The 16,135-nt window shown below is 38.9% G+C and overlaps 1 protein-coding gene across 1 annotated transcript; it reads left to right on the top strand.

Annotated features, from left to right (window-relative positions):
* The first annotated feature begins 1,948 nt into the window (after window positions 1-1,948).
* slc15a2 (solute carrier family 15 member 2) lies at window positions 1,949-16,000 on the top strand. Its single transcript, XM_053440566.1, has 23 exons — window positions 1,949-2,106; window positions 2,279-2,386; window positions 3,694-3,781; window positions 4,346-4,487; window positions 4,782-4,874; window positions 5,177-5,276; window positions 6,094-6,184; window positions 6,264-6,341; window positions 7,780-7,862; window positions 8,008-8,091; window positions 8,226-8,315; window positions 9,069-9,113; window positions 9,399-9,434; window positions 10,042-10,130; window positions 10,626-10,707; window positions 10,936-11,061; window positions 11,765-11,929; window positions 12,044-12,090; window positions 12,184-12,291; window positions 13,266-13,365; window positions 13,460-13,603; window positions 14,019-14,123; window positions 14,362-16,000. The coding sequence occupies exons 2-23, from the start codon at window positions 2,378-2,380 to the stop codon at window positions 14,569-14,571; spliced, it is 2,115 nt and encodes a 704-aa protein (XP_053296541.1). The 5' UTR covers window positions 1,949-2,106; window positions 2,279-2,377; the 3' UTR covers window positions 14,572-16,000.
* The last annotated feature ends 135 nt before the right edge of the window (window positions 16,001-16,135 follow it).

The raw sequence follows: 16,135 nt of genomic DNA, 5'->3' as shown, positions 1-16,135 counted from the left end.
CATCTTCATCATATTTTTACAAACTAAACACCCCAAAATACCTTTTTAATGAAATCTAAATAACTTGTAATTCTCTGAAATAAACATTTCTTAATTATATTTAATTGGCACCGTTTCCACAAATCGTTTGTATTAAATGGTAAAGTATGCAGTAGTATATACATAATACTTACTTTGAAAATCTAATTGTTACTGTTATTTTGTTTTTCTAAATGCTGTGTTGTTATTATCCATGGCACTTTAAGGTGTCGTGAGTTTATTGTCTGTTTGCCAGATCTGGGCAACTAGTGAGCGATAGCAAAACTCCCTGTCATCCAAACATGTCAATTTTGACCCAAATTAGTCTTGTGGTATTTGGGCCACAGTCACTATTAACCAAACGGGTCACATTCGGTTCAAATTCAGATTCCCCCGTGCTTTGACCACCAAGTGTTTATCAAAAAAAAGGCCCTACATTGGTTCTGGGAAATTTAGGCCAAATTAGTTGTTTTCCAAGTTGTCCGGGCCCCAGAAGGCCATAAATGCCACACCATTATCTGTAGTGTCCCTCATCCGTGTGATCTGGGAGGAGCAAGTCTCAACACCTGTCTGGATGTAACACAAATGTGGTATCACACAGTGCTAGACAGGAAAAGAGAGGGCTCACTTCCTCAAATGTTTATTTACTTCCTAACGGGATACATTACAGAGTTTACTGATTTAACATGATGAGTTAATAAAATATGAAGCAATTTTATAGATTCTCGGGGAACTACTTTAGAACAAGTAGATAGAAGTTGACAATTTTCACTCTTAGAAACACTTTCTGGCTGTGAGACAAATTCCCTGTGGGGAATCTAAGACACTGACCCTTTAATTACAACCAGGAGTGTTGCTGCAGGGTCTGAAAAACAGGCAACTGCCCTGGGGCCCCGAGCTGAGACGGGGCCCCAGGGAGCGGCTGATTACATTTGTCAACAGCAATGACAAGTGTGTTAGAATCCCCCTAAATATACAATCAGCTTAGGAGACTGCAACGACACCACGGTTAGTAAGCCCCCGAATGAGGCCCCATGCCACCAACATTCTTCTTAATTTCAGAGTTTTGGATGAAGACATCTAAATGTGTGTATGACGTGTTTGGAGAGGTTGTAACCGGGGTTGTAAACCTTAAAACTTTTCTGCTGTATTGCTATTTATGTGCACAGTATGTACTTTGTTTGACTTATTGATATTAAAAGAACCAATTCATGATTGGAATGATGTGGTTGGTATCATGTGTTTCTTTTAAAATGCTGCTGATTACAATGTGCCTCCATTGTGTGTCTGGGAAATCTTTACATTTAGCTGCGCAGCTGAATAACTGAAGCAGATTTCTGTACATATACAACAACTATTCACCAAACGGTTAAAATTACAAATTGATAATCAAAACGGTCCCCTAGTTAAGAGAAGAACATACAAACCCCAAGATATAAATGTTATAGAGCTTGAGAGAAGTCACGTATTAAAAACATTTTTTGACATAATTATACCGCTGAATAGTATCAGTTAATAATAAAATGAGTCAGACAAATAGGAACTTCCTTCTTAAGTGCTTTGAAAGTATTATAGACTGTTTAATACAAGTGTGCTGTAATTTACTAAATAAGACTTTCAACTAAAAATCTGACCTCAGCAGTAAGTCAATGACAGTGTTTAGTTATTTCCACACTGATTTGACATTCATTCACTTTACACTAGTGTAAGTGCAGCCTTTATTGCATCCAGGTGCCTCTGCTCTTCTAATGTTTTCTAAAAATCAAACTTAGACCTGATCTTTAAACCAAATCTTAACCCTAACACACTCTCTCTCTCTCTCTCTCTCTCTCTCTCTCTCTCTCTCTCTCTCTCTCTCTCTCTCTCTCTCTCTCTCTCTCACGCACACGCACGCACACACACATTCACTGATGCGTTTATGTTCAACCTCCTAAGGAAACAGGCAGTTTGGTCCCCGTGACCCTTCATCCCGCAGTCAGAACTGTGATCGGTGAGTTTAACAACGACTCTATTGTCCAACCAGAGCTGTGGCTGCTGCTGCTCCAGCTTCACAACCACCAAACTAACGGACCTCCTGCTCCACACACAGTGAGTTCTAACTGTTGGAAGTAAAACGCGCGGTTGACTGGTCTGAAGTTGTTTCCCCACAGCAACAGTGTGCGGAGGTTGTTCCTCAAGAGTCAAGAGGTGGAATATTAACTTGAAGTTCTCGTTTAGAGCATAAATTATCTATGGTTTTCCTGTGGTGCCCACTGAGCAGAGCGGAGCTGAGCGGAGTGGGACGGACTTGGATGTTACTCAGGATCTCCCCGGTGCAGCAGCAGTAAAGATCCACAATCATTTCAGCAAAGAAAGCACCATGGCCAAGGTAAATACCCGCGGTGGTTTTCTGTGTTTGTGTGTTACAGTGTCAGATTGTTATTTCCTCTGCAGACCAGCTCTCATTGAACCTCGGCGATAAAGTTGTGGTGAGATGATGCAACAGGCGCATTATCTCCAACGCGAAACCGTGATGAACTCTTTCTGCGGCAGATCCATAGCCAATGACTTGAAAACACAGAAATGACAGAGTTTATAATCTCTTTTTAGAGACTTCAAGGTTAATTTAGAGCTGTGGCCAATCATCTATCTCCCTATTTCCTATTTCACTTTCCTGATCTGTCTATCTTCCCCTTAATTGTGATCTGGAGGCAAAACTATTCAACCCAAAGGGCTGTCATTTTTTTGACAGATATTACAAATATGTATCAGAAGCAATTGCAGAAGATAAAAAGTAGCGATGCATTGAGCTGAATATTTTCAATCTAAAATAATGAAGCGTTAAAAAATGGTTTTAAAGTTGTAAAAGTTTAAAAAGTGTAAGAATATTCAGATGAAAAGTCAAGTGAAAGTTGTAATCTGTTCACAAATTGTGCTGCAACAGATAAATCTGTTTAAGATTAACAGATGAATTGATGACCTGAGAATAGCAAATTCCATTAATCCTAAAATCATACTTTTTTGTTGTATCAGTGAAATAATGATGTAAAAAGTCACCTTCACCAGAAGCTAGAACTTGTTTTTGCTTGATAAATGTCTTGAATGAACAATCCATCCTAATTATTTCCATCTGAATGAATTTATTAATCAACTGTCATTCCTGGCCTTGTGGAAAATGCCAATTTATCACTTATTATAAGTGTACAATGCTTATTTTCCAATGTCTTTATCTGTGGATAAAATACATCACTGTGTAAAAAGTATAATTTAGTATTCTAAAATAAACCTGTAAGCAACAACATGAAGTTGAATCAAAGTAAAATATTGAAGTTTATAAAGATGTAAGTTTAAAATGGATCATCTAGTAAATATGAACTGCTAAAATCAAATGTTGTTATATCACAGAATAATGGGAGTGTATATATTTTTTGAATAACTGTAGTTGAGCATGATCATATCTGATGCTTTCAATTTGTCCAACTTCTACATCTGGACAATGATTAACTTGCGTATTTCAGACTTACAGGAAGTTGGTGTATTTGCTGCATTCCTCCTGTTCATTGTTAGAATATTGATCCATTCTCAGTTAGAGCCGGTGAAACTATTAATGGAATGAGCAGCTTTGTTTTTAAAGTATAATAAAACAAATTGATAATTCTCATCCATCTCATCATCAAACTCTACCCTTTGTTTCAGAAACTATGTGGGACCAACTACCCGACCAGCATCTGCTTCATAGTGGTGAATGAGTTCTGTGAACGCTTCTCCTTCTATGGCATGAAAGGTATGTGCAATTCTGTCTGGACAACATGTGGGGGAAGAGATAGACATGAAGAGCAGGAGTCCGTATTCGCAGAGAAGCTTCAGGGTCTTCGAACACAACTGTAGAAAAGGCTCTGATGTAAAGTTGTCATAACTTGTGATGCTCACATTATTCGGACGATACATAGTGTGTGTCAGTGAGGTTATGTTGATGGACTGATAAGGCCGACGTCTTCTCACATGACTTCACTTACTCTCACATGTCTGTCAAATTGCTTCACACACACACACACACACGTAAAAATTCCACTAAAAACAGCCAATATCTGGTACAACTGTTTAAAATTAACGCACGGCATCAGTGTCATACTGAAAATGAATAATTTGAAGATCAAAAGCGTCCTCAAGTCTTTTCCTTCATAACAGACTTCAACGGTTAATTATGAGAAAATGGCTGTCTTCATGTTTCGGGGAAGGTCCGTCTGCAACACTGGGTCCCGGCTAATGTTTTTGTGTCACACTGGGTCCCGGCTAATGTTTTTGTGTCACACTGGGTCCCGGCTAATGTTTTTGTGTCTGTTCACAGCCGTGCTGACGCTCTATTTCCTCACCTACTTCCACTGGGACAAAGACCTCTCCACCGCGGTCTACCATGCCTTCAGCGGCCTCTGCTACTTCACACCCATCCTGGGAGCGCTCATCGCTGACTCCTGGCTCGGAAAGTTCAAGTGAGTCCACCACCAACTCCATGCTGGTGTCGAGCCATGAGATCATTTACCATGAACTTTACATTGACTTGAGAAGTTTGGGATATGTGTCAGTCTGTCCTCCCAATACAATGGAGCTGATGATGTCAGTAATTCAGCTCTTTAACCTCAGAGCTTTGTCTAAAGTGTGTGACACTACATATTAGTGGAGATGAATCACCCTGACCACACACACCACACACATATACACACAGATCTAGTATAATAGTAAGAGTGCAGCTCTGAATGTACTTAATCACAGTTTGCTCCCAACAGGACCATCATCTACCTCTCCATCGTCTATGTGATCGGCCATGTGATCAAGTCGGTCGGAGCCATTCCCACTGTGGGAAACAGCGATGTGCACATGTGAGTTACCTCCAGCTGAATCAGTCATTTGGATCAGTGTCTCTTGTAGGTCTTTAAAACAACTTTTTTCACTGACTTTTTTAGTCTGGATTTAAGATCTAAAAATGAAAAATGCTCACCACATGTCCTAAGTGATCACGAGGAATTGTCCAAAACCAAAGATTTTCAATTGACAATAAAACAGTAAAAGAAATCCCTTCATGAGTGTAAAGGATAAGTATTTCACTTTTCTGCATGATAATCAAAGTTAATGGGCATCATGAATTTCCATATCTGGCATTAGCTGTGTGTTTGTGTTGCAGTGCTCTGTCCATTGTCGGTCTTATACTCATCGCCTTCGGCACCGGAGGAATCAAACCCTGCGTGGCAGCATTCGGAGGAGACCAGTTTGACGAGGAGCACGTGAGTCACTTTCTCTCTTTAGTGTGAAGAAATGGAAGCAGTGCGGCTTAGGTTTACTGTACTCAAACAACACAATACACTGCACTGAGTGAAAGGACTCAGTACAAGTCATTTTTGCGGATGTAGCTCAGGAGGTAGAGTCCACAAACCAGGAGAATGATGGTTCAATCCCTAAACCCCTAAATTGCCCCTGATGGATGTGTCTATATACATATGTATGTATGTATATATACATATGTATGTATGTATATATACATATATATATATATATATATGTACAGTAGCATAGACTGGACAAACTAAACAGCTTTTGAGTTGTTATGACCCCTAAAGACTACCACAGGTTCTCTTTCATTTTTGGAAGGGGAGGGTGAGCTGAACATTAAACTTCAACCTTTAAATGTTCAGGAGAGCAATGTTTTTCTCCGCCGTCAGAGGAGACCAAATAAGAGCTACAACCAGAGTGAGTGACTTATATTCAACCGGTGAAAAACTAACAATAAATGAGGTTTCTCGATAGACACTGGATTGGTCAATATCTTATATTGTTTTTGCAAACACATGAGTCATATCAACACTTAAAAATCATCCCAGTGATTCGGTCAGCTTGTTTTTCTGTCCTCTAGTGGCCTAAATTATTGATTGTAGCTTTAATAATCATTGTCAGAGCAGAAAACGAATAAAAAATAGATCATACAAAATGCCATGAACACCCAGTCAGATCATATTTTGAACCTATTCTGGAATCTCACACATTATAATTTAATAAAAAATCTGACTCAAGGTTTCTGCTTATGCTTCTGTTGATCACCTTCAGATCAGCGAGAGGCAGAAATTCTTCTCCATTTTCTACATGTCAATTAACGCTGGAAGCCTCCTGTCGACTGTGATCACACCCATGCTGAGAGGTGAGCGTTGATCTGAGGAACCTATTGCTGTCCAAACTTCGATCCAGCGATGCCGTTAATGCTGGATTTGCTCTTTCAGGGGATGTGCAGTGTTTCGGGGGCGACTGCTACGCTCTGGCCTTCGGGGTTCCTGCAATTCTGATGGTCGTGGCTTTAGGTGAGTGTTCAACCGACCGCTACAACCAATCAGGTGTCATCAGCGTAGAAAAGGACGTTTAATGCTAAGCCTGGCAGAGTAAAAGACTGTGATGACATTTACGAGTGAGATGTGTCAACCTCTATTGGTAAGCCATTCAATTTGGTTCATGTTTCCCTCATGTTGAGTTGTAACCACTTTGGTGATGCTCTGACCTTTCATCTCGCACCATCATCCGATTGTTTTATTGAATTTGAATTTGTCCTTAACTTTGGTTTATGACCACATAGCTATAAAACTAGGTTTATTTCCTGCTATGCATCAGTGTAAAAGTGCAAGGTCATTGTTGTGAGCATGTGAGTTTACTGATGCTGAAATTTAGCAAAACTGAGCTTTAGTATCGAGCTGCAAACAAACAAATGGAAAATGTTTTTGCAAAGATTTCTCAAATTAGGTTGATAAAGATAATATACCATTCTTAGACAAGATATTTCACTTTTAAGTTTTTAAGGGGGCCAATAAAAAAGCTAGTAAGTAAAAGTAAATATATGAGATAAGAAGTAAATAATCAGTATAAATTGTATGAAGTGAAAAACCTGTATAACAACGTTCTATAACTTGAATCTGTAACATACTGCCTGGAATTGTGTCATTGGTTAAAGATCACAGATTCATTTCTGTAACGACTTGCGGTTCGTTGAAAGCTCTGGGGTTGGAATTGTTTAATATCAAATAAAACTTGAATTAAGACAAATTAGGGTAAAAATATAAACTAGACAAAACATTTTTGTAAATAATGATACAATAATGTAGTATCATAGAAATGTTTTTCTTTCTTAGAAATGAAGGTATTCCTAAATTAAATCACTTAATTTGTTTTCATTCAGGAAATTAATACAAATTCCAAGCTGCAATTTGAACATTTCAATCATAGAACTGTCCTTATTAAGCGTCAAATTTCAGGATCCAAGCTTGTTTCAGGCGGAGATCGTGTTTGCACAGTGTGAAGTCCAGTCTGGGCTTCCTGTTGTTTAAGGCTGGGCCACATACGTCCTGACAGTCAGTTGTCTCTGTCTGTGAATCCCCGTCACCACTGATCCTTGTGTGGTTCACGCTCGGCTGAAGGCTCACAGTGAAAACAAACAGTGCTTGCAGCTCTGCGGAGGCTCTGCACACATCACAGCGAGAGCGAGACAAAGTGGCGGTTTCAGCCTCGGAGGCCTGAAGTGTGTTTACCACAAGTGAAGTGTTTATTACCCTGAACTGTTTCAGGGTACGGGAGCAAAAAAAAATATCCTTAAAAGTAAAAGTCTGTATCTCATCTTAATTTGTGGGTTTATTATTACTGGCCGATATGGAGCTAAAAGAGCAAATTTTTCATTTCTTTTCATTTTCACCTCCAACATAAACGGTTTTCTTCGCCCCTCTTCGATCTGACTCTCCATTCGTCTTTGGGCAGTTGTTTTCATTGCTGGCAGCGGGATGTACAAGAGGAATCCTCCCCAGGGAAACATCCTGTTGGAAGTCTGCAATTGCATTGGAGTGAGTTATCTCCCACTTTCCCTTCAATCTTATCAAACAATTTTCCCTGTCTTTGCTGTCAAGAATCATTGTGGTGTAATATAGCCATGAATCCCCTGTGTCCACATTACCATTTTTATGTCCTTAATTTCATTTGGGTCTGAAGTTTGCCATCAAGAGCCGCTGGAGGAGCTCAAAGGATGTCCCCAAGAGGAAGCACTGGCTGGACTGGGCTGAGGAGAAGTACTCGGTAACAGAAGGGCGACTGTTATAACCTCAAGATTTGTATCTGCCCCAAAGTCTTTTCCTGGAAGACTTCAAAAAAGCGTTTGTGGTTTCCGTGCATCAATAATCCATCCACACTGTGGGTCTCTGCGTTAACAGAAGCGTCTGATCCAGGAGATTAAGATGGTGCTGCGGGTGTTGGTGCTCTACATCCCACTGCCCATGTTCTGGGCTCTGTTTGATCAGCAGGTATGTGCAGAAAAAAGACGTATGAACAACAGCTACAACATTAGTTTGTCTGGTTAATGTGTCCAAGATGAAGTTAAAGAAGCCTCAGATGACATCGGCATGTCGGTTCAACATATTTATCCAGGTTGAAATATTTCAACAACATTTGGATGGACTACCCAATATTAACAGAATATGAGTACACCCAAGCCAAATTTGAGAATCTTTGTTTCTGGCTGTATAATAATATTAATGATTTTTATTACAATTTTAAAGACATTTTAGTAGCTTGGATACAACCAAAGTAGTAATATGGATAAATAGAAATGAATTATTTTGAAAAAAAAATTTATTTGACTTTTACATTTTCATTTTAAACAACTGAAGTAGGCATTACTTAGATTTCAGAGTTAAATCCAGAATCAGATTAATTTCTGCTTGGTCGTTCAGACCTGACCAGTCGTCACAGTCGGCACAACGTCAAACGCCTGGTGACAGTTCTCTTATAGAATCCTCAACAATCTGATTTACTCTCCTCTGACCAAACGCTCAACACAAACATGTGATAAAAGAAAACTCAAACCACCTTCAGCTTTCTCACATTTCACTCTTCTTGAGTTAAAACGATTTTTTCAATCCCACAGACCTTTGTCTTTCTCAGGAATATTTGGCGAGTGTTTGTCAACTCCTCATCATTGTCCTTTCCAGAAAAACAGAACGGTCTGTCGTCTGTCGTCTGTCACAGTCAGTGTTTCTCTTGTTTTTTTATTGCAGGGTTCCCGCTGGACGCTTCAAGCCACGAGGATGAACATGGCTGTTGTAAGAGAAATAACACTGGCATCAGAATTTTCAAAAAAGCTGATAACATCTTTTATTATTGCACCAACCCAGTGGGGGGGTTGTGACATCTTTCTGATTGCACAAGCTCTCAGCTGTAAAACGGATCCTCCCTTCGTTCGGGAATCATTTGATTCCAGTGAATTTCATTGTATATGGCCATGAGAAACACTGATCAGGTTTAGTCATTACTCATCAGGTTCATGGAGTTAAAGTTTAGGAATATGTGCTCTAAAAGCAATAATAAAGTTGTTTTTGTTTATTTAGGGAGATTCCTTCATTATCAAGCCGGACCAAATGCAGGTATGTGCTCCTGCGCTAACTGGGATGTAGCTTGTGTACAATTTCTCACATTCTCCTTTATACATGACAAAATGTACCAATATGACCAATACAATTATAAATCCTATCCCTTCTTGTCTAATATAGTATCTAATATATTCTGTCTCATGGAAGCTCAATCATGAGATGTAAAGTTCATTCTGGATCTTGAAAATGCTGTTTTGTGAACTCTCACTCGGACATTTGCCCTGACACATACACCTGCCCTGGAGAAACTCGGATCAACACCATATCTGAAAGCACCTTAGCAACAGTGAAGAACTGATTTACACTTAAAATGAAAATCTTCCGTGCATCCAGAAACATTCCATGTTTGTGGCATGAGCGATTTTCACCCCGGATGAAAACACGAGTACGTCTCATTTAAGACAATAAATCTGACTGATGTTTGAGTGATGCTGTCGTCCTCATGAAAACACTTTAACAGCTTTTTTTTATCTCCACCATTCCACCTTTCCTTATGGCAAAGTAGAATCTGTCTTTATTCTTGTGTTACTTCAACCTTTATGCTTTTATGAGTCGTTTACAGACTCAGTTAAAACGGCGCTTCCTCCTCCCTGCTGTTTAGATGATGAATGCTCTGCTGATTCTACTCTTTGTGCCCATCTTTGACCTCATCATCTATCCGCTCATCGGCCTCTGCAGAATCCGTCTCACGTGAGTCGACACCTGTTGTTTTGGACCCGCTGGACTTTATTGCAGACATGAGTGTTTAAAAGGCCTCTTCAACCTGCACAATGAGCCACATGACCTTTCTTTTATATGCGGAGATACGCCTCGGAGGGTTAATAACAAATGAAGGTGCACACATACACAGCACTATTACTTTATTACTCAGGGACACATGGTTTTATATGTAGAATAAATGATCACATTTCATCATTTAATTCCCAGGAAAAGAAACTAAAACTGTATTTAAAAGTACAAACGTGGATTTTCATGTCCAAATAGCACTGGGCTCTTTCATAATTACTCCTTTTATCCATGTTTTTTAGAGAATGGCGCCAGTTTAAAAGGATACATTTATAAAAGATGGAATTAAGTCTGTCAATAAGGTCAATAAGGACACTGATGTGGAAATCGCTCAGATTTCAAAAGTGTTGAGTCAGGGAGGAAGTGTAACTGTATGTCAATGACTCTCTCTGCCTTCAGGCCTCTAAGGAAAATGGCTGCAGGGATGGTTTTTGCAGCGCTGGCATTCGGAGCGGCCACACTGGTCGAGGTGAACGTCGTGGTACGTCTGAATCGTGAATAGTTTGAGTTAATGCAGTGAGAGGAAGTGGAGACGAGTTGTACATCTTTACTCACTGAAGCTTGTGTAATATGACATATCAGTAAATTATATAACATGGTATTTTAGTTTTTATCTTTCAATAATAACAAGGTCTTGGTATAATACTACTTATAAGAGTTTGTTCTCTGGTGTTTATCAGTGTGGTGCTTTGATTTCTCCGTCTCTTAGAAAACAGTGGTGGATCCTGCACCTTCAGGGAAATGTCTCGTGCAGACCTTAAACCTGGCAAGGGGTGATGTCATGGTGGATTTTCCTGGCAGTGACCTGTTTAAAGAGCCAATCCCATACCTTCAGGTTTTTACACTTCCGTGTCAGGATCGCAGACTCTGAATCTATAATATGAAGAGAATAAACAGGGATCAACCCATACCTTATAAATTAAATTATAACGTGTACAATATCAGAAATACTGCACATCGAACATAAACATGAGTCTAGGTATGCAAAGTGTTGACTCATAATAATAAGATGTTGGTGTTTGCCTGTGTTTAAGCCCTCAAGACATTTATAACTTTGTTTTTACATTTGAATGAAGCACCAAGATTAACTTGTTTTCACAAACTACTGTCAGAGCCTCCAGCTACTTTCTTTCTTTCTTTGAGGAACGTCATTAATTACATCTGTTCTTCTCAAGAAACGATGAAATCTGAATTGACTTTTTTCTCTCTTATCTCATAATATTTGATTTCTTTCATTAAACTAGGACACAATTATCGTAATATCATTTTTTCTTGTTAAATTATGACTTACTTCTCACAAAATTATGAATTTATTCTATTATTTCAGAATTATTCTCAAAATCTCTGAGTTTTATTTCAATATGGCCCGACACACCATTATTTTGGAGAATTTAGATTGAGCAATTTTGCATCTTCAAAAACTGTTTACATGTTAATAACTCAGCAGAGACCAGAATCTATGTCCTCCAATATTAGTGATGAAAGGAATTTCCTTGTTTCATTGTAAAGAAGGTGAACATCAGATCTCTTTGTGTCAGGACCCTCCTCAATATGAAACACTTCCACTGGGGTCGTCCAACAAAGAACTGACAATTCAAGTCACTTTGAATGGAGAAGCTTCACCGTGTGATCAGACGTTTGAACAACAAAAGGCCTACACACTCATCATCTACTCCCAAACTACAGGAATCCAGTGCAAACTCGTGAGTAAAGTGAAGGAAAACTTTAAAGAACTGTATTCTGAAATTCATACAACAGAAATCGATATTATTTTCAGAAACCTTTATTATTGACATGTCTGTTTATTTATCACCCAGGTGAATGACTCCATAAACAAAAATGAAAATGGGAATCCTTTTCTGAGGTCAACTTTGTTTAATGTTACTTTTTAAAATATACCTTTTATCATAGCTCAATTTACCTAACTTTAATCAGTTCTAACATTCTAATTCAACAGGTTTCTCAACACTCAGCCAACAGAAATGAACCTCACTGTGGGAGATGTGACTTTCCACGTGCTCCCCGGTTACAGCATCACTCCAAGCAAGGCTGTGGAGCGGGGAATGTGAGTACATCAGCTCTAAATCAGCAGAAAGAGCTCAAATCACGAAGCCACCGCTCGTCTAGCTGCTGTTTAACCAGCTCCTGTAAATCAGTTCCAACTCATAGTGAAGATTTCTGTCGTTGGCCTCTTCAAGACGTTATATCTCAAGAATGCCTGGAGGGAATTTTCTCATATTTGGAACAATTATTAGGTTGTACTCAAAAAATTTGGTGGTCAAAGTTCGCTCTGAACTTATAATTACATTTTTTTGTCTATAAATGCAGTATCACAAGAACACCTCCAGGGAATCCTTTCCAATGTGGTACAAATGTTCACATAGACTCACTCAGCTGACTGGAATTTGAAAAGTTTTTTGTTTTGTGAACATGATACATCAGGAAAACTTTCAGGGAATTTCTTCAAATTTGGCACAAACATTTAAAGGCATTAACCCTAACCCTTAGTTGGACTCAAGGATGAAGTGATTCGATTTTGGTGGTAAAAGGTCAAGATTCGTGACCTCACAATTTTTTTTGTTTGCTTTATGAATTCTATATCTCAGAAACACCTCAGGGCAATCCTTCTTAATTTGGTACCAACGTTCACTTAGACTCAATGATGAATTTATTAGATTTGAGTGGTCAAAGGTCAAAGGTCAAGCTCAATGTGGCCTAACAAAAGATGTTTTTGACCTTTGAAACATGATATATCAAGTCTGCCTTCAGGGATTCTATTCAAATTTTGACCAGTTGTCAAAATTTGACTCATAGATTAACTGATTAGATTTGAGTGGTCAAAGGTCAAAGTTCGCAGTGAACTCACTTTATTGTGGATTCATATATCGGGATAACTTGGAGGGACTCAAACTACATTGGTTGGTGGAGGCCTACAACAATGAGGCGTTGATTTTAGTTGCTTTTTATTGTCATCTTACGCTTTTCTATGTTGTATGATTCATCTCATCCTTCATGCACCGCTCTCCTGCCTCGGTGTAGATACCCATACGTCAGCTGCAGCCCCCAGTCAGAGAATTGCAGTGAGTTTAACCTGGGCGTCTTGGACTTTGGAGCTTCCTACACCTTCATACTCACTGAGGTCAGGATGCTGGTCACACAAACAGCATTCTTTTTCTATAAAGATTTTTAAAAGTTAACCGGACTCACGACACCATCTCTATGTGCTTTGTCAGGACTCAGGTAAACTTGCAGCCAACAGGGTGGAAGACGTGAGACCCAACAACGTGAACATTGCCTGGCAGATCCCCCAGTACGTGCTCATAACGGCTGGAGAGGTCATGTTCTCCATTACTGGCCTGGAGTTCTCCTACTCACAGGTTTGTGACTGACTGATAATGTAATGACCCTGCAGACTGTATATTTCAGCCAGGTCTTTGAGGAACACACTGGGCTGTTCTGTCGGTATAACCAATAAGACAATAACTCATCCAACTCATAAACCAAGGAACGGACATTCCCCATAATAAGCCTAGTGTAGATTTGTGCCGCGTCCGACTGTTTGAATCAAGCACTGGAACTTGCATGGTCAGTTTGTTGACACCATCAAAATTTCCCCCAAATTGTGAAGTAGAGTGAAATGAAATCTTGTCTTTAGATTATTTTACTTCCATTCCTCAACATCCTTTCTAAAAAATAGATTTGTAGTAAGTAATGATCCCATTTGATCAAACCTTTGACGATGTTTGACCCTGAGGTTCCTTGTTGACTAACACTGGATCTCTCCTCCTTCAGGCTCCGGCCAACATGAAGTCAGTCCTGCAGGCCGGCTGGCTGCTCACCGTCGCATTTGGGAACATGATAGTGCTGATTGTGGCAGAGGGTGCGGGACTGGAACAGGTAAGACTTCAGGGGGTATTACAGGGAACGTCAAAACCCCTTGAGAAATACAAGGAGGGTAAACAACTTCTCTGTGGTTAAATATTAATTATTGTTGGAAATACTAAATTATAAAAAGACAAATTTCCCTCTGGGGGTTATCCAGCCATGCAGATATTTTTGTTACCTTTTTGCATTTCTAACATTATAATATGTGCTGTGACATTCAGTTCTATAAAACACCTTTTCATTCCATTAGTGGAAGGAGTTCCTGCTGTTTGCCTGCCTGCTGTTGGGCGTCTGCATCATCTTCTCCTTCATGTCCTACTTCTACACCTACGTTGACCCTGATCAGGTGGAGAAGTTGTACATGGACAATTCAAGGAAGGAGGAAGACGACGATGACAAGATGAAGAAAAACTCCAACGACATACACCTGAACAATACCGGGAAGAACACAAAATTATAAGCCACATAACAAAGGTGAAGCTTTTGAGATTTAGACAAGCAGCCCTCATGAGACGCTTTTAAGTTTCTTTTAGTTTTAAATTTCTCGCTTTTATATTCATGTACTTTTTTGTGAAAATGTTGCACTAAGATGTGATCGTTTGACTTTCCTTGTGGTTTCAAGTTTAATATGTCATTTCATATATTTTGTGAAAACATTAACACTCCAGTCACTACGAGATGTAACAGTCCACCAGTGTAATATTGTTTAAAAGAGGCAGTGTGTGCTTTCTCACACCATGATCAATAGTGTTTTTAAAGATAAACGTCTGATGTTATATGCTGTATATATTTGTTGCAAACTAACACTAATGACAGATGTTGTATTTTATGTCACGCAAAAATAATAATCACACCTTCTGTTGTGTTTGATAGAAAACATAGGAGAAATGGTAAAGTTTAACTTGTGAACGACAGTGATAATAATGACAATAGTAACTAGTGGTTTTGCATTGTATCAGTCAATAATTACAAATTCAGCGTATGTAACAATTGCTATTTCGCTGCAGAAGTAAAACACAGATCCTATTGAAAAACTAAATTTCACAAGAAATCTTCAATCCCTCTAAGTTGAATTAAAGCCAGATATTGCCACTGAGAAGTCTTAAAAATTACATAAACTTAGTTTTACAGTGCACTGTTGTGTGGTATATTTTGTAATATTAGAAAGTATAGAATACTAATTTTTTTCACAGAAGATATTAGGAAATGATGGCTGAACGTAGCTGTTTCATTTATAGGTTCCCGGATGTTCATATTCTTTTACTGTCACACTATCATAGTTTACAGAGCTGTCATTAATTTTGTAATATTGTACATGTTATTTGTTTAATGTGCTTTAACGTGCAAAACCAACAATTTGGTCCTTTAGTCTTTAAAAACTTGATGGAAATGTTTTATTCAGGTTAACGTGTTTATTTTGCTGCTCCCTATTAAGTTCTGTAAATAGACTGTTGTAGAAAAATTAACTAAGTATGGTTGACAAACTGTTTTGTATTTGGATAGTAAGTTTTTGCAGCCTTGTCTAAAGACTTTTATGACCTGTATCTACATATACCAAATGCTTTATGACCTGAGTTATGGTCGGAACTGTTTAGGACCTGAATACAATGAGACCTTTTGCCACTTATTTACCCACCACAGGAAGGAGTGTATGTCTTCCTATCACCTTAGGAAACACATGTGAATCAGTTGTTTGTGTTTAGATGTTTAGATACCTCTCTTTCCTGCGCCTACGGAACCAGTCTGGATTGGTTCAGAGAGAAAGCCCTCAGTTCTCCTATATAAGATCCTTGTATTTGACTGTTCTTCATCTTCCCTCTGAGATCCTTGTGGTCACCCTGTGTTGATCCTTTCTGCAGAAAGCCCTTATTAAATACGCGTAGATAACTTTGGTGTTTCCAGCCTCTTGTATTTCCAGATTTCCATCACAATACTGATATGTTAGTCCATGGGCCCAGACCTGAAATTTCATATTGGTACCATCTGTGTGGGCAAATTCTAGTTGCTATTTTTTAATTGTTATA

This window comes from Pleuronectes platessa, chromosome 14, assembly GCF_947347685.1.
Source record: "Pleuronectes platessa chromosome 14, fPlePla1.1, whole genome shotgun sequence".
Taxonomy (NCBI): Eukaryota; Metazoa; Chordata; class Actinopteri; order Pleuronectiformes; family Pleuronectidae; genus Pleuronectes; species Pleuronectes platessa.
Note: the sequence above shows the minus strand (reverse complement) of the source record. Positions and strands in the feature narration are given on the sequence as shown.